This window comes from Protomyctophum bolini, assembly GCF_963924005.1.
Source record: "Protomyctophum bolini genome assembly, chromosome: 14".
Classification (NCBI taxonomy): domain Eukaryota; kingdom Metazoa; phylum Chordata; class Actinopteri; order Myctophiformes; family Myctophidae; genus Protomyctophum; species Protomyctophum bolini.
The window spans coordinates 22,951,863-22,977,514 of record NC_137875.1 but is presented as its reverse complement, the minus strand read 5'-3'; the positions used below and the strand labels follow the sequence as shown (position 1 = coordinate 22,977,514).

Here is a 25,652-nt window from a genome sequence, read left to right as displayed (position 1 = left end):
GGAGGTGCCCTCCAAAACAGAAGGGAGCATTCATATTGTGATCTAAAAGATTACCTTGATTTTAACTTGCTGCGTACATATGTTATAGTAAACCTATTGGAAAATAGCCCATCTACAAGCTTTTACATGTTTTTTTAAAAATGTAGATTTTTTGTTTTATATACATTTATTGAACATTTTCACCTATAATGACAGGCCCAGGGCGAAAGTGTTTAATGAGATTCAGAATAACGATAGGCCTACATCCAATATGACATCCAATGCTTTGTATTTCCAGCCTGTTGTGTTTTGTTTATTGTCTTATCAAAGATGTAGCGGTATCTACAGTACATTTGCAATCTTTAGGTAACATGCCACATGTATCTAATTATTATATATGCATTCCTGAGTTATCCAGGGTATAGAAAGTGCGGTTGTGCTGTTTTTACCCATTTTGGGCGGGAACCCCTTTTGGTGTTTTATTAGGATTATGTTATACTTTCGCTATTGAAAAATAGCAGATCTACCAGCTCATAGCTACAAGCTTGTAGGTCTGCTATTTTTGAAAATTTGTGAAAATGTGTCGCAAATTTGGAATATATCCCATCAGAGCGAACATTTTTAACTAAAATCTTTGCTTCTGGGGGTGTCCCTGGAACAACATATTTTGAGATGTTGGTTGGAGGCCAAATACATATAATTCTAGGGGTCCTTGACATGAAATAGTTTGAGAACCACTGACAGAAACAGAGGTTTATCAGAAAACTGTCATGATTTCGAAGACATTTGCAGAATCATCCTCATGTCTAAATGGGTTAATTATGTGCAGAATGTATTCCTGACAACTACGTTTTAAACAACTTAACTTTTTTTTTTGGCTCGAACTTTCAGATGTGTAGAGATGATCTTTTTACAGCGCGAGGGATTTTGTTGCAGACTGCTTGAATTCTTAATAAATGTCAACTTCTTCTGCCTTTTCTGCTTGATTAGAGCGAGCTACTTAGTCATACTTAGCATACTTGGTCCACTTAATTTATACACAAGATATGGCAGTGGATAACCCTTTGTTCTTTGTCTGTCTCCCCATGCAGAGGCACACAGCCCAACTACGAGAAGAACTTCTTAAGCTGCCCTGCCCGGAGGGCCTGGAGCCTGACGGGGAGGAGTTATCAGAGAAGAGCGCCACCCTCATGGTCAAGGAGCTACCCAATCAGGATGCGGAGAAGCCAAGTGGCAGCCAAGATGGCCATTGCGGCGAGGGCCAGCTATAGGTCTCGCGCTATCTCTCCCTCTTGCCTACTCCTCCAGCAACTCCCATTCCCTCCCAGCAGCGACCTCTTCCTCATGACTATTACTATCGTAATTGAAAAGACTTGACGGCTTTGAAGCACAAGCCACCATTTTGTCAATATTTGTATGTAAGAATCTAAATATGTAATAGCTGAAAACAGGAGGGGATCTGGGAAAATGAGACTAAAGTGAAACGTTGCTTATGACACCTGATGACGAAAAAAAGTCAAACTCTGAACTATGCTATGCCCTTATGGAAAACACAGTCGAGAAAAACAAACTTTTATTTACCTGTAAAGGAGTGTAAAACATTTTGTGCTTTTTTTCCAATTGTGAAATAACCACTGATTGGTATGTTATTAAACTTGTTTATGTATACATAATGACAGAGAAAAATCAGATTATATAAGGGAAACTACCTTTAGAAGAATGTTTACTGAATGTTAATTTCCTTTTTATTTTAATTTTATTTTTTTTGTTTTTGTTCTTTGGACTGTTAGTGCGAGGACAGTTGTAACCAAGAATATATTGGTCATTCTTTAAGGAAACTATTTAAAAACAAGTGAGAAAGAAAAAAAGAAAACACACAACATGCATACACTTTACTGAATTTGAAAAAGAAATACCCTCCCGGTTGCCCATTGCTTCTCTTACTTTTCTCCGGGAACATGTACACTTCTAATAAAGGCTGAGTTGGACATACCTACATGCTATGACATTATCCTGTTCACGGGCTGTTCAGAAAAAAAATCAATGCTATGGATAACCTTTTATTTTTAAACGTTTTTGCGTCACTAATTCTCAATGCAAGTTTAATAAATGCAACCTGTTTTACTTTGGCCGGATATATACATTGATATGACTGTGTAGATCATAAGAGACTGTAATGCCTGATTTATACTTAGTTGCACACCGAAAATCGCAGATACACAAGCTCACGACACATCACGTTGCAACGCGTTCTGAGCTCGTAGAACAGCCGTTAACGGTGTCTGGCATCTGCGTGCAGCATCCAAGTATAACTCATGCTTAAGATGCACACGGGATATGTATATGAAGGCTTGTGCATGTGTATGTGTGTTTTCTGTGCGTGTGCAACAATCCCTAGTGAGATACAAAGCTGTGATGTGCCTTTGATCTACACCATACCACCAAATACTCTGAACGAGTACCTTTTACTGATTCATTTGCTATTTCTACAACTTAATAATTCAGCTCCGTCTGGCATAAACTGCTTTGATCTTTTTTTATTATGTTGATTCCAGTGAACAAAAAATGCACTTTCTACTTTACTCACTCCCAGAACAGTCACATACTCCTTTTGCTAGGACATTAAATGGAGCTTGAAAATGTGGATTTGGTTGTGAGAATGCTTCTTTCTGCGTTTTTCCAACAACTTGAGCCCTGAATAAGAAATAAAGAAAACCGCGGTATCAGTCCGCTCGGCAGGATGAGTGCTATAAAATTCCCAGTGCAGGATGAAAGTGCCTGAAAATACTTTTGTAGAGCAAGCTTTGCTACACGGGGATTATGGTGTGGAGAATAAAGAGAAAGTAGCTTGTGCGATGCGAGTCTGATTTAACCCACCCAGTATACATTATTCATTGTACACCTTTGCTTTAACTCAGTTTCCAAGTTGAGGCCCAGAGAGCTACTGGAAAATACATGGAGATGCTTTCAGTAAAAGTTATATAGGTTAAAGTCAGCAACATTGTCAAAACGTACAGTATTAAGCCTATCTGCCATTTAAGGTTTTATTTTGGCTATGGTTTAATGCAGTACAGTAGGGAAATATAATGTAACAGATCTGGAGAGTAGATGTGTTTGTCTAATATCTACAGTATATGGTAGATGTGTATATTACACAAATCAGAAATCACATTTTAATTTCACTACAGTCATATTCATGCATCTATTATGTTCAATGAAACTTCTTTTTTTTGCCCAACCCCCTTCCTCCTAGCATTTAGCTGATGACTTTGGTTCAGCTTTCTTGCTTAAGAACAATGTACACTTAAATACACCATTCAACTAGCTTGGGTCAAAGCTGTAAAAATGGTGCAACCTCTAAAAGTTAAGCCACCGTCTCACACTATCCAGCTTTTACTTGGGCATAAATAATGCAATGACAGGAATACCGGCGTACTGGTTGTATTCTTGCAGCATGAATTGGCAACTGTTTGCAAGGTTATTTTACCGGCTGGTTGTCAAAGAAAATATGCTGTGTGGACTGTGGAGTATTGCCCAGTTTATGCTCCATGGTCGAAAATAGCTGCTCACATCTTGTAGATCTGCTATTTTCGGTGAGTGACATCGTACGACAAAGTATAAATTGTGCTTGAAGAGCCCAGCTCAGCCTGTAGCTACAACACTGACGTAATGTTACAGAACCTCCAAGAACAGGATGCCAAGACTGGATGAGGGTTCAAAGCCGACGTAATTCACACAGTAACAATGACGGTCTTCTAATCATCCTGTGCACTACCTGACTAACACTCATTTGTGAGTGTTAGTCACAAATGATATAATAGATATAAAAGACGCAAACATGGGATTTGTTTAAATTGATTTCTTCTCACACTACAATCAATGTGAGAAGTATTTGTGTGGAGTGTTGTTGTGGTTGTGAGGCATAGATGTAAAGGTCTTCGCAGACCTTTACATCTATGCCTCACAGGCCTTGGCATCAAACAGCCTCTGCAACACTGCAGGTGTCAGCATGTCTTGCACAAGCAGAACTTTTGTTTGTTGGGACTGAAGAATAGCTCTCGTCTGTCCGACTGCATTATGTCCTTGGCAGCTCAGTAAATAAGACCTGGGTGTGCGCAAGAATAAATCAGAGACGTATATTCACCTGGTGCATTGTGTTTTCCCTCAAAGGAGTTCCAAAGAGACGTCTGGTTTGTGAGACCTTCAGGCCTGTGAAGAAATTGAGCACATGCTCGAGAGCACTCTTGTTCAGCGTCAAGCACAAAGAAGACGAGGGAACCGATGCAGATGAGGAGGAAGAAGAATGACAGAGAGTGATGGAAAAGAGATTGAAACGCGTGCTCTGCAAACTGAGCTTTAAGGAAAGCTGAGAACAGCTCTAGAGATGCACCCTGCTTCTGTCCATGCAGGCTCTGAATCATTGTATTCCTCTCATCATAATAAAACACTGAGCTTAGTCACTCACCCTAACCCTGTCTCTAGGAGTGTCTGCGTCATACAGGCACTGATGGGAGTGAAATCTGTGTATGACACACCACAAGAGACTTTTTCTCTAAAATGTAAAAATGCAGCTGTTTTATAATGGTGATGGGCAGCCAGGGTTGTGTAACAACAGTGACTGACTGACAAGTAGGCTAATGACAAGCAGTCACTGCAACATATAAGGCCTAATTTGGGATGAGGAAACATACAATAGGCGGGGGAATATAAGGCTGAGGGAACTTGAGTAAGGGACTCTGCTGTGCAGGCACATTAGGAGCTTGTAGGTAGTGCTGAAAATAGCCTACCTACAAGCTCATAATGTGCCACAGCAGAGTCCCTAATTGCTCTATACTAGTGTCTTTTCTGTTTTCCCTCTACATTACATATCTTTGCTGAAAATAGCTTACCTACAAGCTCATAATGTGCCACACTTGTATCTGCTTTTTTCACAAAGGATTTCCCCAGATATAGATGCTGGTTAAAGGACCACTTCATGCTTTTTCAACCTAGATTCCAACGGTCTGTCCCTCAGAGCAGGGCCGTGGACAGTTCATAAACCTGCCTATAAGTGACATCATCGATCGATAACTGCAGGCTTTCTATTCCTGGAAAGTTAGAATGCTATAATGGAAGACGTTGGTTATGCACTGATAGAAAATAAAATTATTATTTTTTAAATCTTGTTTGAAAGGTCCAAACCTGCATTCCAATAATATAACTGGTAGGCGGGTTTCTGAACTGTCCACATCCCACCTCTGACTGAGACGGCTAGAGACAGAGTGACTGAGTAGAGTAGACCAATGAAGATAGGTTGACAATGAGTGTTCCTTTAAGTATAAATCAAAGATATTTATATAGTTTACCAAATAGAGTCCATGCACAACATGTTTAGTAACTTTTGCCTATCTGTATTCCACATGGCTGCCCGTTAACATAGCAACCATGGTTGTGTATCATGGCAGTGGAAGAGATTTGAAACAGTTTCTATGTCTGTGATAAGCTAAAAATGTCAGCTAAACCCCCCCAGTCAAAAATCACTTTGTAATAGACACTCATGCTTTTCAATGTGTGATTTGGGCTGGGAGGAGGAGTAGGACTAAGGCCCTATACGTCCTCTACCTGTGAATGATCATTATCAAGTCATATTAATAATACAATTAGAGTATCTGCAAACGTTTATTATAACTCTGCAGTCTACGACAAACCATTGTGACCCTAATTACTCTGTCACATGGTGGTAAAAAACCTACTCCGTCTACAAGCTCACATCGCTTCCTAGCGCATTATCTGTAACTTCATGAATTTAATACAATGGATTGATTGATTGATTGATTGACTGACTGATTGATTGAAAAACATTTGTAGAATGGGTACAGTTCAAGGACAGTACAGGTCTAAGAGGAAACAGAAAAAGCACTTTTATGCAAAAATAAAAAAATGAAATCATCAGATACATGGTTAAAAAATAAGGGAAAATATGTAGGCCTACTCCCGTGTGAAGTGAGTGGCGCTCTTATTATCATATCATCAAATTGGGGGGCGGGGGGGGGGGGGGGCATTTTTACAGGGGGGGGGGGGGGTACTGGACACTTCTAAAACGATGGTACTGTATTTCCTTAGAATATTTTACCATACTTCAAAATACTACTTTTTTACCTCCAAAAGCAAGGCTAAACCTAATAATTCAATATTGCAAACGTTCTTTCACAGAGAGGCTGAGATTTGCGGTCTACGGTAGCCTACTTGCACGCTCTGCTTGCGCTACTTGTGTGCAACAAGCAAGTATGGCACTCGACAGAGTGCAGTTCTAGTTGTGCAAGCAGAGCGTGCAAGTAATGTTATCAGTCAGGTGCTAAGGTATGTCCCTTAGCAGCATGATATGACGTCATATGCTGGCACGGTGCAGATGGTGCAGGTATGTTTTCTGTCATGCTACGAAGCGTATGTCCCATGACGTGATGAAGATACTGTATGTACCAATGCCAGGGTATAATTGGTGACGTAATGATGATATGTTTCAGTGTCGGGTGGATTAAAGGGACATACGCATCAAACCACCCGAGTAACCACATATAGGCCTACCACTAATCAACTCAGAAATTATAGACATATACGTGTATAGACATATGAGCATATAACGTGATGAATATATGTACCATTGCCAGTGTATAATTGGTTATTGATGGTGACGTAACGATGACATGTTTCAGTGTCGGGTGGACTAAAGGTAATGCCCCTATGTATACATGTATGTAATCTGACACCACTGCCATAACAGGCATAAGTAATCATTAGTAATGATTATGAGGAAAATGAGTAGGAAAAAAAGTAGTATTTTGAAGTATGGTAATGATTCATTACCATACTTCAAAATACTACTTTTTTTCCTCCAAAAGCATGGTACGTAGAAAATATATAGCTAAACCTAATAATTCAATATTGCAAACGTTCTTTCACAGAGAGGCTGAGATTTGAAAGTTTGACAGAGAGTAGGTCTTGCATGCTTTGCTTGCGCACTAGTAGGCCATGGCATACAGGCGCATACTTGTGTGCAACAAGCAAGTATAGGCACTCGACAGAGTGCAGTTCTAGTTGTTATCATTTTCGGATTATTTAATACAATTGCCCTATTTAAACTTTGGCTATTTGATAAGTTGTGTAAATTATTGTGTAATAAATTATTAAGTAGATCTTGAATGCCAGACTTTTACGCGTACATTGCAGTATTGATACTTTTACTTTAAGTAAAACAAAATGTTTTTTTGATTGATTGAAATATTTATTAACAGTTTGTAGAATTACAGTACATTTCAAGCACAAACTCAATACAGAGACTGTTAACTGTGAGTGGACGACCCAATTAAGCATTACACTTGTTTACAACAGGGTCCACATTGTTCAATTCATCAAAACATTTAGAGACATAAAAATAGACACTTATACTGTATGTAGTTAAAGAACAGAACAGGAATTCATCATATAGGAAGCAAAAAGGGAAAAGATACATATACAGTGAGGGGAAATGGGGGGGATTCAGATTTTACAGAGGCCAGTTTCAAATTGCAGCCATCCGTAGGTGCCCTTTGAGAGCGGTTTTGAAGGAGTCAAGGGATTCACATGTCTTAATGACTGTTGGTAGGGCGTTCCACATTTTGGTGGCATAGGAGCGAAAATAATTTAGTCCCTTGTTTGAGCCGAATCTGGGTTGTACATGGTTTGTTGCAATCCCTCTGGTGTTGTGGGTGTGGACTTCCTTTACATTAAGGAAGTATTTAGACAGGTATCTTAGTGGTGTATCGAATCTTGTGGACCAGACCCATTGCAAGATGCTGTACTCTGTCGTCGACCCTAAGCCATCCCAGCCTGTCAAAGTGAGGTGGGTTCGGGGGGTGAGGCCAAGTAGGAGCCTGAGCAGTTTGTTTTGGGAGGTCTGGAGCCTTGTTTTAAGTGCCTTTGAGGTGCTGTGGTACACTGGTACTGTGAGTACTTTTTCCAACATTGACATGATGTCAGAATCGAAAAATACCTTTACGAGAGTCTAAATCTTAGGCTAGGTCATTTATATTATTTAATTTATTTTAAAGTATGAAAATGCATGAAAACGCGTATGTAAAATGACCACGGTCCCTGGCCGGGTGCGTCCGATCCGGCGCACTGATGTATTTTCCCCCCACAATGCACCGCGCATCTGTCATGGCTGCTCACTGATGCCACTACAACACCACATGGGTAGAAAATAAACACATCATCATCATCGGATTGAAGCGGCACTACGTAGGCTACTGTACACTTTCTGGCACGTCAAGCAAAGCGACTATAACCGTTCACTTTTAAACGCGTCCGCGCTGACCACAGGACACCTCACCGTAGGTACCCTAACCGCCATAGAATAAGCTGCCTGTGAAACATACACACACACACACACGCGCGCGCGCACGCACGCACGCACGTACGTACGTACAGACACACACACACACACACACACACACCGTGCGGTGGTTCAGTTCAGCGGTGATGATGATGCGGGACGTGGAGATCGTCCTTCTCCGGGGCTTCTTAACACCTAGCGAGGCGACGACTGGATGGAAGCAGGAGCTTTTCTGCTCCGCAGGTGAGACACTTATGAATCTGCCTTGGATCAATCAAGATAGATGTATTTGATCGAGTCTGACTTGTTTTCATTAATATTTTTTACTTTCGGATCTATGATGTCAAAATCGATACAAATACATTAGTCTTGATCCAGGCTACTAACGATCGGTTGCCTTTCCCCAGCCGTTTTCTATTATAAATCGATTATATATAGCCTACTATCTGTACACACGTACATACAGTACGAGTCGAATTATATATTGTGTGTGTGTGTGTGTGTGTGTGTGTGTGTGTGTGTGTGTGTGTGTGTGTGTGTGAGAGTGAGAGTGAGTGAGAGAGAGACATTCGTACGTATGTCTGCTGCTGCTGGATGGAAAGATGCCCTGACTGACTGATGTGACTGCATCATGTGTGTATACGAAGTACGAACGTAACGTGAAATGGTTTTGCGACGGTGACAGTGATTCTCGCACACGCGGTGTTAGCCAGCATAGAGTTAGACCCACGTTGACTTGTTGTAATAAGACAAGTGAAATCGGCTATAGCTCCTACGAATGAACATGCATTCACTAAGTGAATCCATGTTCATTCATAGGAGCTATAACCGATCATAGAACCTATATGGCTGATGTAAGATCTGTTCATTTTGGGCAAGTGACACCCTCATGAATGCGACAGAGTGTGAATGAAGATTTTTAGGATGGGCGTTATTCTAGTGTGACTTGAATAAACATCTCAGTGTTTCTGTTTTGATCTGCTTGTCACCTGTCAGTCACTTTATTCCCCTTTGTCTCCCTACTGCCTTGTTGTATACGCAGAATGCTTTATTGCCCTGTGTAATAACGGTGTTGTTACTTTAGAACTGTGGTTATGTCAGTCTGTTCGTTTCGGAATGTTGGTGTTGTTTAGAGACTACATATAAGTTATACTAATGTTAATGTGTTGCAGTGAGCGAGCCATTTGGTGCAGTCCGTTGGATAGTTGGACCTTGTTGAACATCTCCTCTGCTTGATATCTCTCTCTCACACACACACACACACACACACACACACACACACACACACACACACACACACACACACACACACACACACTCTTCGTTCAGTTTGGGCAGCTTGTAACGAGGAGGAGTACCCTTTCTTTGTATTTGCAGATATATATTTAAAAGAGCACTGTTTTGTGCTTCCAAGATTGAACACAACAAGTTTGGGCACCATGACCACATGTGTGTACCTATTATTTGTCACTTTCTTATACTGTTGGTTAAAGTAGATTGCTTTAGTTTCTAGTCCAAAAGACAATGAGAGTAATCATCATTGGTTCATGTAGCAACCATGCATGGTAGGCAGCAGTCTCACTGACAGTACAGTACAGGGTGAGGAGGGGTGCGACTCACTGAGCAGGGCGTTGTGTCACTAACCATTTAGGGACTTCATAAAAATCCTATTGGTGTCAAAATCTTTGAATATAATATTTGTGAAGGCATGCATGACGAGTTAAGTCACTAATGGCATTCAGCCCATTGCTGTAGTAATTCCTACTTCCACATGATTTTGGGGGGTTCTCGGATAAGAGTCTTAATTTAAGGACCTTTTAAAAAATTATCTGTGGAACCGACTCAAACGAGTCAAACATAATTCAATGCCTCAACTCCTTCATTCCAAGTGCTTGTTATCAGTTTGGTGCGTCCCCAGTTAAAATATTTTGTGCAGCTAGTCTGGAAACCAGACAAATCTGCCAATGTAAAAACAAAATCACACCCGTGTGAAGTGAGTGGCATTCTTATAATCATAAATACATCATCTCGTTCTGGCCAATCACAATTTGCATCCTCACCTTTCCGTCCTCACTTTTATGTTCAATGTGTTATTGTGTTTACACAAACGCGGAAAGCTGGGCATAGAAGAAGGAGAAAAACAAAGGAATGCCCTTGGCAGATTTGGTTTGGCACCGCTGAGGTGCCAAACCACTCTCTCCGAACTCTGAAGTAGTGAGTGACCAATCAGGAAACGTTATGCAAATATGGGCAGGTTTATCACCAGAGGGCAGGCATGTTTTAACTTTTAATCCGGCACTTGGAAATGTAGGTTCCACACAGAGATTCCAGACTACTGGCCGGCCTAGCGGTCTGGGCACCCAGCCTGACAGTGTTGCGAGTTCAAGTCCCGATCCCGACGACCTTTTCTGTGTGTCTCTCCCCCCCTCATCTCTCTCCCCGTTTCCTGTCAACTTACTGTGATCTATCAATCAAGTCAAAAAGCCCCAAAAATATCGAATATAAAAAAAAAAGATTTGCTGTTCTGTTTTGTCACTCTGTCTATTCTCGCCAGCAGGCAGCAGACTCATATTTCATAATGTCACCTGTTACGTAGCCACATTATTGCTGATATAATATACTTTGATATAATATAAGTTGTTGTTGACGTAATATAATACGTCATCAGCCAGCGCCACTGTGTCCATGCTTTTCTCACTCGAGACTCTAGTGCGCATTGATACGACGTCAAACTAGTGGTTTTTTTCCAACCCGCACCACAGTCCAATCAGAATCCTTGGGTCAATTTCTCTTCGTTTACATGTCCCGCCTACCTTGGAGATAGGACCCTTTCCAGACTGAGTAGCGAGTGACAAAACAGATTCACAGAACACAGTGATTCAGGCTGAATCCTACTTTTTGTTTTCACTTGAGCCTGAGCCACCATTTATTTTGCCTCCAATGCCAGTTTGACCTAAGGACTCCGCCCTTTCCAATGCCAGTTTGACCTAAGGACTCAGCCCTTTCCAATGCCAGTTTGACCTAAGGACTCAGCCCTTTCCAATGCCAGTTTGACCTAAGGACTCAGCCCTTTCCAATGCCAGTTTGACCTAAGGACTCAGCCCTTTCCAATGCCAGTTTGACCTAAGGACTCAGCCCTTACATTTGGCTAATTAAAAGCTTTTGTTTGTACACAAAGTGCTGCACAATTAATTGAAAAAAGATTGTGATCTAGATTCAGACACCTACGTGATCTCATTTCTATTCTAAATTTGAAGAATCGTGCAGCACTAGTTGGCTGTCCAATTAATTTGAGTTCAGAGTTATTCTTATGTTTTTGCTATACAAGAAAGACTTTAAGAGAGGTATAAGTCAGGCACTTTTATGTTGTCTGTTTAAAGCCACAGTAGTTGGCTCCAGGTGTCACATTTTGAACGTTGTAATGTTCAGCAATGTTGCTACTAAAGACAATAAATATTTTCATGGAACAAATGAGAATCGTGTGAGAATCGTGATATCAATTATTGTGGAGGAAAATCGAGATTCACATTTGAGCAAGACTCGTGCAGCACTATACCCTACTCTACCTTGTTCATCCGTTTTCCGCTGAGAAGCTGTGGTCAAGCTCACTCTACTGCTCTGTAATTTATTTTACACGTGTTTGCAGTGATATGATGTGCCTTTTCACTGAATTTCCCCTGCAGGACTAATAAGGTAAAAAATGTATTGAAATTAAATCAATGCATATGACATTTTTATAACGGCAACCTTCTTGCTCCATTCAGACCCTATTTGGAAGTAGTGTAGTGCAAGCCACGGTGGAGAAATGTAAATGCTGTCTCACAAAATCATGTGTGTTCCTTCATAACCATAGTATTGCTGCTCAAGCTTGGGTAGTTTATTTTTCTGTACAGTTACAGTACTCCCTATTTTGCAGTGCCTGCATTGTGTGTGTGCTAAGGCATGGTTATCGTCAGGCACTTTATGAATTACAGACTAATTTCAGGGACTATGCCATGTTTTCCATACTGTAATTACTGCCGGTGCCGGAGTAGCCGAAATATTATTAACAGTGGCAGTGGCCGTACCTCAGGCATTCACCCCCCACCCGTAAAGTCAAAGCCTTTCTTCTACTCTTCATCTCTCTCTCTCTCTCTCTCTCTCTCTCTCTCTCTCTCTCTCCATCCTTCTTCCCTTCACTCCCTCCCTCTATACCTAGCTTGTCCTATTACATCAACTCCCAGGTTTCGTTAGATCAACCCAGAGGTGAAATTTCTCAACACCACTTTCCTCTCAGAACTGGCCATGCAGGAATTGCCTATTACATCGCCAGTGGCACTTGTATGCGATTGATAGTTGGTGCTGATGTGTGGGCTGTTGGAATACGTCGGCAGTGGTGTGCCCATTTTTTATGCATGCTTTTCAGATGGCTCACAGCAATGACTGATGGCTGAAAAGTGTTAAAAATGTACCCATCAATGGAATATACCTTTGTTTTAGCTTTTGAAGCATGTCAAGCTGTCAAATGCACGTTGAGAATGAGATCATCCAAATGTCTCTCTCTCCGAGCAGAGAAACAGAGGTAATTGCTTTTGGAAGAAAGAGAGACTTTGAGATAGGGCTTTAAGATGGGTGTTGTTCTCATAGTGTTTTAATGGAAATGAGCTTGTTAGTACTTTTTTCCCTGCAAAAAGACCTTGTTATGTTTTTTTGTCAGTGCAAACTTCACTCGTGTGTGTGTGTGTGTGTGCGCGCGCGCAAACATCAACTATTATTTTTCGACTTGCCAGCTTTTGTTCTGTATACACTATACAGCTCAAAACACGTTCCATGTCCCCTTTATCTCTCCTTTTATTCCTCTGTTCTTTCACCCTTCTTTCTCCCTCCCTCCTCCAGGGGACCACAATGCAATCAATGCTAATGAGCCCAGCAAGCCTCCCCGCTCAAATAAAGAGCTAATGAAAGCTGAGGAGACGTTGAAGGCGTGCACACAGGCAACGCAATTACTCCTGGCTGGGATGCCGTCACTTGCCGTGGCCTCCCAGCCTCCCAGTGTCCTTCCATAAATCAACATATTTCACTGTCTCACCACCATCCTCCTCTACTGCTGATCTTCTCCGATGCCTCATTTATGCTCCGTCATACAGCGGTGTTTTGCGAGACGAAAGTAGCAATCCACAAACTCACGTTCGCAACTCGTTGTGACTATGTATATCTGTATATGCACATTGCGTTGTAAATATTTTGTCAGAGTAAATACATAAATATTCCACCCACTGCCAGCGGCCACAATTATATGAGACGATACTATGATTACCCTAATGTTATTCTCCAGAGAGAAATGGAATGTGATGAGCAAGTAATGTCAGTAAAGAAGGCAAATAATAGGAGCAGCTGGAAGATTCATGCCAGACATGTTCAGATTCAATGACATCACTTTTCTTCAATTCAGCCTTTAAAACCAGGAAAATACAACACTAACATCACATTATTACGATATCCAGAATCTAGGGCAAGATCTAGATTCATATCGCTATCGATATAATTTGGGTTCATTTGGCTCCATTTGTACACTCTCAGAGTTAAATTAACATTGCTTTTACAATATAAATTGGGGTCTCAGACATATATATGCCATTTAAATGGGGTCCGTAGCCTGTTGCATATCAAACTGGGGGTCCTTGAAATTAAACCGGTTGAGAATCACTGCTAGAGCCGTACAAATCTTCTCTTATGGAGGGGGGTCCCTGACTCCCTGGCATATTTTTTCAATCAGGTCCGCGGGCTAATTAGTGTCAAATTGGGGGTCCTTGACATGAAAAAGTTTGGGAACCACTGATGTAGTGAACTCTTTATTGTTTTCAGGTGTCGGCCCTCTACTGCAGTCTCTTTTGGAGGGGGATTTTGAGGCAGTGCTGTTGAACCCTGAGGTATTGGACCTGCTGAGTGGAGATAGCAGCTGCACTGATGGAGAGGCCATCGAAGCCTTTATGGAGAGACGGGTGCTCGCCTTCTTGGCTGATTGCACAGAGGATGACAAGGACAACAGGTAAGGACGCATGCCGCATTTTTGCAAATTTAGCCTCCACAAATATATAACTGGCCGTAGTGACTGGTGGAATTAACAAACAAGTTTACATACTCAAAATGGACCACAAAAACGGGATCACCTGGGCCCATGAGCTAAATCCTTTTAAAACCCCAAGTGGATCAGATTTGGATTTTGGGTAAGAAAAAAAAAAAGAGAGAATTTGGATCAATTTGATATCCGATCTGTGATCATAGAATTATCTCGGCAAACATGTCAATAAGAATATACGTTTGATTAAACAAATAATTTTGTTAACACCTAAAATCCAAATCTGATCCACAGGTATAGGGATTAAAAGTTTTAAACTCTTGGAGATTGATGCGAATATGGATTCAAGCTGCTTTTCTGCATTAATTTGCCATACTGTGAGCTGTCTATTAATTTTAAACAATTCATATTTGAATGTCTTTATAAAATGTTCTGACCTATATGATAATGTCATGCCAAAAATTGAGACGCCAGGGTTAATGTGGTTAGACTAACTTAACAAAGTAAAAAAAATAATTATCTTTCCCATGCAGAGGGCAATGTGAACTAAAGCTTTGATGCCAGGAATCACATTGCCAGTCTTCAAAAAATGTACTATTTGGCTCAATTTAGCACCACAGATGAGGTATAGATGAGATGAGGTTACCAACAACACCTAACGTTTTGGCCTGAAAAGAGTACCTTTATTGTGAAGGAGGACTGTTCTCTGGTTGAAAGGAGTGCAACGTTCTTGCCCTCATCCCTCTGTACTGGCTTTCTTCCTGCTGTCATGAATTATTAATTTTTAATAAGGACAGCTGAACATCTCCCTTCTCCCTCCCGTGGGGACGCTCTCTGAGGGTGAATGTGGATTGCAGCACACATCGCTCATCCTTTCCCTGCCTCTGTATCGGATCCATTCCCCTCTATTCAATCGCTTTCCATCACTTGTTTTGATGGATAGTCAGCAAGGCTGACTATCCATGGTTATGGCCTGTTATTAAAGCCCTGTAATTGCCCTCCATATGAGGTGGAAGCTAAAAACAAAGGACCTGCCTCCCCTGGGCTTCCATCTGCCCTCAATTTGAAACCTGAATGGCTCAGTGTTACTCTTCCGACTTTGAAAGTGCCATTGTTGAGGATGTGTTGATTTGAAGTTTGTGGTTTGGTTTTCTGCTGTTGTACACTACTGTATGATCGTTGTATTCTTTCCATTGGCTCTTTTTCTGATTCTATGCTCAAAAATACTTTATACATTTTCGCAATGCTGTTAAATCTCAGAAAGCTGTCAGTAGCGTTCGGTGGTCCAAGATACGCTCCTGTCCAAGTGAACTGTTGAACTACTCACACCTCTACTCAGTCGGTTCGGCTCTGTAGAGCCTACAATGTGACGTCATTTGAGGTTAAGGGGGGCGGGTAGTGGGTACCGTCCTAAAGTCGCCTCTTTGGTGCTACTGAAAATTTCTGACGAGCCGAAATCATTTTGGCACTACAGCGGTAAACAGGAGTAAAATAGGAGTATGAATCGGCCCTGAGAGATACAAATGCCGTATAAATAATTTGTTCTCACACTTAAATAAACTAATAAAATCACACCGTGTGAAGTAAGTGAGGGGCGCACTTATCATCATACATCATCTCATTCCGGCCAATCACAATTTGCGTCCTCACTTTTCCGTCCTCACTTTTGTCTTCAATGTATGTGTTTACACAAACCCGGAAGGCTGGGCATAGGAGGGGCTAGCGCCCCTCAAAAATCCACTGCTTTGACACTCAGTCCACCTGTCTCTTCCTCCAGACAGTTGACCCTGATGGTCCTGGCGGTGGCATGCCTCCACCTGTTTGCCCAGAGTAACTGGACCGGTCCTACTCTCACCATCCATGTTCCTGACCTGCTGCCTCCAGCCTTGCTGTCTTCCTTCTCCCAGGTATGACGTCTGCATAATGTTAAGGCTGGGCGATTTGCACATACCGGTAATAGTGAGCTTTTAGATTGGCTATTTAAGTATCAGATAAGGCTAAAGTGACTAAAACCAGGAAAAGACAACCCCTGTGCCATATCGCGATATTACAAAATCCCAAATCTCAGTCAATATCTAGTCTTATATCACGATATTGATATAATATCAGTATAAACCCAGCCATAAAATATGTTGCATTGTATGGACACTTTTCACAAAGCACGTTTGTTTTCTGTACGTCTGTAAGTTTTCAACATATATAATAAAATATGTTATGAGAATATGTGGCTGCATATGCTTAGAAGCCTGTCAGATTCTCTGACTATGCTGCACTGCAAAGTCCATGCTGACTCAAACGTGCGTACACGAGTTGAGACTCATAGGCTACATTCATGTTGAATTGATACTATATTGATAAATGCCGAATTGCAAATGTGAATTACATGGAGATGACCATGCACCCTGTATGTTGCTGTATATGATGCCATCCTTATGATTGTGAAACATCCTAGACATAATAATATATTAAGTAAGAAAATAAATAATAGCATAATATAATATACACTATATACATTATACAATATGGGAAAAGATTGGCTGTAAGGCATCCCAGGTGTTTGTCATTTCGCATCATCAGAAACAGTTTGTTGCTATAGGGCACAGTGGTGCAGTTGGTAGTGCTGTCGCTTCACACAGCTAGAAGGTCCCGGCTTTGATGTCTGGCATGTCAGCTGGGGCGCCTGATGGAGGGTAAAGGAACTAGTTTGAATAACGTGTTTTATTCGCCATAGTTTTATTCAACGAAATTAACACTGGCTCACTTTCCGCAGTGGTCTTCAGTCCTGTGAGGAGCTCTGAATCACAGAGGGAAAAAAAACTTTTTTAATTTATTCTTTCCCTCTTGAGATTTGATCCAAAGCACTATTCAAATTTGGAAGTTAATTTGCAATTACTTTAGCCGTGTGTCTGTGTGTGTGTGTGTGTGTGTGTGTGTGTGCGCGCGCGCACATGGCACATGGCACATGGCACAGTGCTCATGGCTTCATGACACAGTATGATGGATGTTGTGAACAGGTGACCCCATGGCGCCCTTTGCTCTGGGTAATGAGGTTGTATAGAGTCACCCTAGTGACAGCAGAAATGGGGCGGGTCAGAAGGACATGCTCCAAGAAGAGCACACCGATAATGAACCATCTCGGGGGTCCCAATTATGCAGGGTTGAGGAGATCGCTTCGTCTCAGCATGGCGGCGAGCGAAGCCCGATAAGTGTGTTATCACACCGCCCTTACGCCAGAGGAGAGGGACGTTTCTGCTGTCTTAAGAAATTTCTGCCGAGGCGATGATTTATCTGGGCTGTCACTTAAAGGAGCCCATACTGTAAACGTTGCAGCCCTTCCACTGCGCATATATGATGGGATACGGGAGGAGATAGACCGGGGAGATCCAACTGTGAGACAGCAGATGTAGCACAGCCATTGTCGCATGGTGGAACGTCATTTGATGAGTATATAGCACAAGAGAAAAAAAGATGTTGAGTATCTCATCTAACTTGCTCAAATTAAACAGGATATTTGTGTGAATATTGGTGATTTATCGTGCTGCCAATGAGTTATATAGCTTCATGCCACTCAAATTATTAACCACACAGTTTAAGCCCATAGACAAGACAGAAACCCTTGGCCTTAGTTGATCAAAACTTGATCAACTCCTGTCTTATGGTCTTAACCTCTCCCCTTACCTTTGACTCCTCTCATTCAGACGATTCCTGCGCATAATAACCTGTTATAACCTGCTCATGACCATTTTCGGCGAGTGACGTGGCTATAAGCCAAAGTTTGGCATTACCTCCTAAATGTGGAGACTGGTCTGTGTCTCCTCTCCCCCTCACATTCTATTCCTCAACCTCCTGTTATCAGCATGTTGATCACTCCATAAAAGAAAATGTCTGCCATTTGACCCCTCACCCCCCAAAAATGCCAGTCAAACCCATGCTGGGGTAGGTCTTGAGGGTTCAAGACCTACCCCAGCCCATACAATTGTTTTATTTTATTTTATTATATTTGACCTGTCACAAGAGATGGCCTGGTCCTAACGCTCCATGTCTCTGTCTGCCAGCCAGTGGTGAAAAGTAACTAAAGTACATTTACTTAAGCACTGTACTTAAGTACAATTTTGAGGTATTTGTACTTTATTGTGAGCTTGTAGATCTGCTATTTCCAAAATATTTGTATACATTTGAAAACTTGTGAAATGGGCCATTCTGCATAATACTTTCTACTTTCGGTACTTTTAAGTACATTTTGATGCCAATGCTTTTGTATTTTTACTCAAGTAAATTTTTAATTCCAGACTTTTACTTGCAACGGAGTGTTTCTGAATTTCAGTATTGATACTTTTATTTAAGTAAAACATTTGAGTACTAGTTTCCACCACTGGTCCTCCTAACGCTCCACATATCTCTTGTCTGCCAGCCAAAGGACCTGACCGAGGCACTCCACAAGAGCCTGCTCCTAGACGGGGAGTCTGTGTACAGCCTGGTGGCCAATCCTTTCCTCCTCCTCCTGGCCCGCGTCCTCCTGCACAACTGCTCCGCCAAGATGGACAGCCTCCAGGTAAGACCAGTCGCCACCGCTCTCTAAAGCAGGGGTTCCCAAAGTGGCGTCCGGGGACCCCCAGGGGTCCTTGAGGGAGTTCCAGGGGGTCCCCACCCAGCTAAATGATAGTTTGGAACCAAATGGACCCTTATGGGTGTAACTCTGAGTGCACAAATTTGTACACTCTCAGAGTTAAATTAACATTGATTTTACAATCTGAATTGGGGGTCCCAGAGATAGAAATGCCATTAAAATGGGCGTCCGTAGACTAATGCATGTCAAACTGGGGGTCCTTGAAATGAAACGGGTTGAGAATCACTGCTAGAGCCATAAAGATCTTCTCTTATGGGGGTCCCTGGCAAATCGTTTCAAATGGGGGTCCGCGGGATAATTGGTGTCAATTTGGGGGTCCTTGACATGAAAAGATGTGGGAACCACTGCTCTAAAGGTCCTTTCAAACAGTCAGCGATTAACGCACGGAGAAGTCGAGAGGCGACAATGCAAGCGTATTTACGTGAGCACGGTCCTGTGAAATTGTCGTGCGCGTGCTCATATTGCTTTGTTTGTTTATACTGTACAAAGAGTACTTTTACTTTTTTTTATTTAACTTTTGCTACTCTTGTATCTTTTCTGCATGTGAATAATAACATTTTCAAGATTCAAGATTCAATAATGTATTTGCCATGTCAACAAGTTGATAGGAATTTGTCTTGGTTCATACTCAACATATACAGACAACCATAGATACACAAACAAGAAGGGCAGTACAATACAAAAACAAAAACCAGTAGCATAGGAAATTACATTCAGTTTTTTTAAAGTGGTATATGCATATACTATGAGTTCAGATGTCTAATGGCTACGGGGTAAGTGCTATCCCTGAAGCGACATGTTGAGCTCTGGATACTTCTATATCTCCTGCCTGATGGGAGGAGATTGAAGAGGTGATGTGCAGGATGGGAGTTGTCTGCAATGATTTGATTTGCCTTCCTAATTATTCTGGTGGAATAGAGTGAGGAAAGTGTAGGGAGGCTGCATCCTATGTTTTTTGATGCGCGACGTACTACTCTTTCCAGCTTTGATTTGTCTTGAGAGGTTGTGTGACCAAACCAGACAAGCATAGAGAAGGTGAGAACACTTTCAATAGTGGCCCTATAGAAGTGAGTCATGGCTGCTTGGCTGACTTTGAACTTCTTAAGCTGCCGCAGGAAATAGAGACGCTGGTGTGATTTGCTTATTATGATACTGGTGTTAAGATCCCATGATAAGGACTCATGGATGGTGGTCCCTAGGAACCGGAAGGAGGAAACTCTTTCTACCTCTTCCCCATTGATGAAGAGGGGGGGGAGGGGATACAATTTATTTTTCCTAAAATCTATGAACATCTCTTTGGTTTTAGAGATGTTTAGAATCAAGTTGTAACTCTCACACCATCTCACCAGCTCCTCTACTGCTCTGCGGTAGTCGGTTTCAACCTCGTTGGTAATAAGACCTACTAAAGATGTGTCATCAGCAAACTTATACATCATAACTGTACTAAAGTGAGATTGACAGAAATGAGTGTATAATGAGTACAGAAGTGGAGAAAGGACGCACCCCTGGGGGGCCCCAGTATTTAGGAGCCTCGACAGCGAGACGAGGTCACCTATTTTGACCACCTGTTTCCTGTCACAATTAAAGATCCATTTACATAGATGTGATCTGACGCCAAGCTCCTGTAGGGTTGAAATCAGCTTCCCCGGCACTATTTGACTATTTGACTATAGTTGATGCATTCAAATGTGGCTGTATCCCAAGAACAATGTTGTGCTTCGTGCCAAATTATATCCCTGCTCTTTAATGGTAATAAAATGCTTTGAAAACTAGATTTTAAATGTTGTCCAGCTCATGAATGTAGCCTGGGATAGTGTGATTAGAGAGTAACAAGAGAAAAAACCTTAACCCATTGGATGGTTCATGAACCCCCAACGGTGAATCCAGTTTTATCGAGCGTCTACACGAACACAATTGGCCCATGTTCGGGGAAGGGAAGCCGGAGAGGATGGTGATAATTGTCACTGCACGTAATCCTGCGCCACCCGCCTCTCAGCACGGAGTGTTTGGCGGGAGGAGTAGGACGAAATGTCCTCCCGATGGGGGCTCCTCACTGGTACGTGAGTCATGGTGTATACATACTCCAGTTTTAGGTGATAAGTCACCTTTTTAGGTGATAATTTACCACCTAAAATGGTGATAAGAGTCGAGGCCATCATACTCGCGGTGATGTCCTTAAGCATTGACCACGCCTCCCTCTGGTTCAGATGAGCAACCCTCTCCTCTATCTCCCTCTCTCTCTCTCTCTCTCGCACGACCGTCACATGAGAGAGACACACACACACACACACACACACTTTTGGGCTCTCTAGCTCAGGCAGGCTGGCGCTCGCGACACTGCTGCTCAATCTCTACACAGAGTTTAGCAGAGAGGAGGAGGTTCTTTCTCCTCTGCTTTTTCCTTTACTGCTTCCTTTCTGTTTTCTATTCTATTCCTTTTCTCTCGCTTTATGTCTCTATTCTTCCATTACTTTGTTCTCTCTCCGTCTCTCTGCTCTGTTTCTGTTTGTTTGCTCCTCTGTGCCTGCAAAACCAAAGGGACCGCCAACCCGACTTTAGACCAATCAGTGAATGAGGTGATAGCACCAGAGTGAAAGGACTTGTCGCAAAGTAAAAACAGAGATATGTGTCGGGGTCTGCAGTGATAGCTGATCACCGCGGTGAGTGATTTAATGTATGTATGAATAGGCCTTCAGTAGACAGTGATAACGCAGAAATGTGTGGAGAGGAATAAATTGGCATAGCAACTATAGGATGTTAACAATTCATCTATAGTCCATTGATTGCCTTTAACCCATTTAGGACGGTAAGCCCTTTTTAGGTTTTCAGCTTTCAAGACGGGAATCCATTTTGGGTTCTTGTTGCTATCTACAGTATAGCAACATAGCCTTTTTTTTTTTTACAATATATTTATTGCATTTTTTTTGACAAACAGACAATACAACAAAACAATACATAATACAGACAATACAATACAATTACTTAAAAATGAAAAACAAACAAAAAATTAAACAATAACATACAGTACATACATATATAAAGTACAGTATAATAAAATAATGGCACTTGAATGGTAACAACAACAGAGTCAAACCCAGCAATACTGGGTTTGCCTATTTCTTTCCACGATAAGGCTATAGCCCTTTTGGCTTGTAGTAAACATAAATCCTGAAATCTTTGTTCGCTACTCTGTATCTTATGGCCAGGTGGGCAAAGACCTAATAGAAACAGTTTTGGGTCAAGCTCAATATCTATCGACAATATCTTCTGAATCTCCCTCCTCACTTCTTCCCAGAATTCTTTCACTCTTGGACATGCCCACAAACAATGGAAAAATGTACCGCAACATAGCATTTTTGACGTTTTTCAGAAAGCGTAGGTCAGAGCTACTAAACAATTACATTACCAGTGGTTCTCTTCATTTTTTTATTTCAAGGACCATCATAACTCTGAGAGTGTACAACGGGTCCATTTGGTTCCATTTGTATACACTCTCAGAGTTACAGTCCTGTAAGGTTAAATTTGGAACCGGAATCGTTAAAGGGAACCGAATTGTTAAAATCCTAGTGGATCCCAACCATAATCACAGACGCACACAGATCTATGCAAGAGAAGGTGTCAGCGTGTCCGCCACCACCTCATTTTCTAGTTTATTTATGCACAACAGAAAACGAATCAAATCGCTGCTTCCTGCCTCCTTGTCACAGCTTAGATCGTGGCTTGTTGATAATGTGGGTTTCTCAGTTGAATACTAACGTTGGATTTGGGGAACGGTAGAATGGTGGTGAGGCTATGAATTCTGATGCATCCCACACGGAGGTTTACGTGTGTGTGTGTGTGTGTGTGTGTGTGTGTGTGTGTGTGTGTGTGTGTGTGTGTGTGTGTGTGTGTGTGTGTGTGTGTGTGTGTGTGTGTGTGTGTGTGTGTGTGTGTGTGTGTGTGTGTGTGTGTGTGTGTGTGTGTGTGTGTGTGTGTGTGTGTGTGTGTGTGTGTGTGTGTGTGTGTGTGTGTGTGTGTGTGTGTACTCGGGTCATAGGTGGCCACAGTCATCAATGTTTTACTAGCCTAACGGGATATATAAGACATAACTATGTGTGTACAGCCGAGGATGTCTACTTGCACAGGCAAGACATTAATAATGAAGTATTAGGTGCTTGTGTGTGATTATGTGTTGCCCATTAAAACCCAACAAGCGTGACCATTTGACTGGAGTTTCCCCACCAGGCACAACAACAGCCTTTGTACATAGAAGCAGCCCCTCAGCTCTCCAACCAGCCTTTTAAATGCTAATGAGCTATAGGGGGATTAATTGCCAATACACTTTTTCACCAAGCATTGGGGAGTTGGACTGACACGCTCAAGGTCACAGTGTCCTCTGCCATGGCTGACACCTCTCCTTGCACATAATTATCGCCATCCATCCACCCAACCATCCATCCATCCACCCATCCATCCATCCACCCATCCATCCATCCATCCATCCATCCATCCATCCATCCACCTCTCTGTTCCCTCTCACCCATTGCTTAATGTATCCTCTATCATACGATCATGGCATTTTCGATGAGTGACACTCTAAATCTGGCTTAAAGACGGGAGGAGAAGGTTGAAGCATCTGCTTTAGCAGGTGTTTATGTATGCCGAAAGGGTTCATGTGCTCGCATTATGTATGCATGTGCATTTTAATGCACGGGAACCCGTACATGTATTTGTGCGTGCCTATGTGCAGTATGGATGGATACGCGGGACCGGTGAACGGGTCATGTTGCATTGCAAATGAAGCGAGAGATATCCTCCATGATACGCAAATAAGCATTAACCACGGTTCACTGACACTCTCTCAACACAACGAGTAAGGCAGTAGGGTTGACAGAGTTTGGTGTGGTATGAGCTTACATGGCTGCTAGCTGTTCTTTATTTTGCTGCCTCTTTGCGTTACAGTCAGATGTAGGCTGAAAAAGCCTGATTACATTTTTTAAGATATTTTGCCTTTTGATGCTTTATTTCAGTGTAGAGACTGGAGTGGGAACCAAGGAGAGAAAGAGAGGGGAGACAAGATGAAGGGTGGTATTCGAACCACCGCTCACTAAAAGCAGTCATGCACCCAGGCTGGGTGCGTGACTGCGTGTGGAGTTGGCTATTTAATTGTCACGGTTTGAGACGAGGAGAGATAGGACCCAAGTGAAAGACAGACAGGCGGAGGCAAAGGAGCTCAAATGCAAGAGAGTTTAATGACCAAAACTCACAAAAGTCCAAGACCAAACACAAAGAAAATACACTAGGAGAATACTAGGAACAAAGACCACTAGGAACAAGACTAAGAGCTTCAAAACTAGGAAATACACTAGGAAGTGAATACTGGTGACTTACAACAATGATCTGACAAATAACTGAAAAAACAGGGGAGTATAAATACACAGGGAAAACAGGGCACAGGTGAACATAACTAATAATCAACACTGGGATAGGCTGGGGAACTAACAGGACAAGGTGGAAACACTAGGCTAATCATGGTGAGACATCACAGGCAACAAAAGCAACAGAGGAAACCAAGAGACAAAACGTACTACAAAATAACAGTACACAAGTGCAAAGGAAACTCTAACTGGAACTAAGACAAAATATTAAAAACATAGGAAAACCGTCAGGAAAAGCACTAACTAAATACAGAACGTGTCACGGACCGTGACAGGCTATATGTTTAAGGATTGGCCAGCTCTTGGTAAACTTGGTGTTCACAACTTTGTGGGCAGTGCCGTCAATGATGGTGTCTTATTGTGGTGAACAGTGTCTCAAGGTCAAGGCCCACGTGTTTATGTTACGACCACATATGCATTGTGTTTACTGACATTTATTTTTATGGAGGAATTGTTGGTGGTCACTTCTCATTCTTTAGTTGTACCCTTACTTACCCAAACCCTTGCTTATTATGGCTATTTTGTTTCTTCTTGTTGTTTTTTTTGTTTTTAATTTGTGTCTGTAGCTGCTGCCCTGGTGGACCTTGCGCTATGTTAAACTTCACCAACAGATCTTGGAGGCCCGCTCTCAACAGCTTCTCAATCTGTCAGGAAGCAGCATGGAGAAAGGTTGGTGGACCAATATAATAGACACACTTACATGAAGTAGGTTGTTACACGCTAGTTGTATTGCAAAAAAATCACAGATATTGTGTTACTTAATTTAGGGTTAAGGGACAACATTGTCATAATGCTATATAATATCAAAGTGGTTAAAGGCAAATAGTACAAATAGTAATAGAACAGCTTGAACGGTCAGGTAAGTTCAGAAAAGACAACTCATACTGTATGCCATATCATGATTATTGATATAATATTTGTCAAAAAGAGTAGAGGGCTGATGGCGTGCCTACAAAATGTTGCACTGGTTGCATTGGTTCAGATGAAACAATGCTAGTTTGATGGATGAAAATGTCCTTTAGCACCTCACTAATTTCTTATGATTATGGTTCATTAACTAAGAAGACTCCAACTATAATCACCTTCATGTTGCTATTTGTAACATAATTGTATTGCTTTGTAAGCCAATTTTGTGAAGAAAAAATATTGTATTTTGTTTTTTTTCCCCTACGTGTCTGATAAACATCTGGTTATCACATTGCAGGGAAAAATAACTAATTT

The 25,652-nt window shown here is 41.8% G+C and overlaps 2 protein-coding genes across 13 annotated transcripts in view; both read left to right on the top strand.

Annotated features, from left to right (window-relative positions):
- Positions 1 to 2,623, top strand: part of birc6 (baculoviral IAP repeat containing 6) — a 137,201-nt gene extending 134,578 nt beyond the window's left edge. For all 12 annotated transcript variants that reach the window (XM_080782490.1, XM_080782484.1, XM_080782489.1 and 9 more), the window contains one exon: positions 1,071 to 2,623. In XM_080782490.1, the coding sequence (XP_080638616.1) occupies positions 1,071 to 1,250 (180 nt within the window). In that variant the 3' untranslated portion in view covers positions 1,251 to 2,623. The remainder of the gene's footprint in view (positions 1 to 1,070) is intronic.
- A 5,531-nt stretch (positions 2,624 to 8,154) lies between these two features.
- ttc27 (tetratricopeptide repeat domain 27) overlaps positions 8,155 to 25,652 on the top strand; it is a 134,925-nt gene continuing 117,427 nt past the window's right edge. The window contains exons 1-5 of the mRNA XM_080781332.1: positions 8,155 to 8,572; positions 14,174 to 14,357; positions 16,165 to 16,294; positions 18,799 to 18,939; positions 24,998 to 25,100. Of these exons, the coding sequence (XP_080637458.1) occupies positions 8,476 to 8,572; positions 14,174 to 14,357; positions 16,165 to 16,294; positions 18,799 to 18,939; positions 24,998 to 25,100 (655 nt within the window). The 5' untranslated portion in view covers positions 8,155 to 8,475. The remainder of the gene's footprint in view (positions 8,573 to 14,173; positions 14,358 to 16,164; positions 16,295 to 18,798; positions 18,940 to 24,997; positions 25,101 to 25,652) is intronic.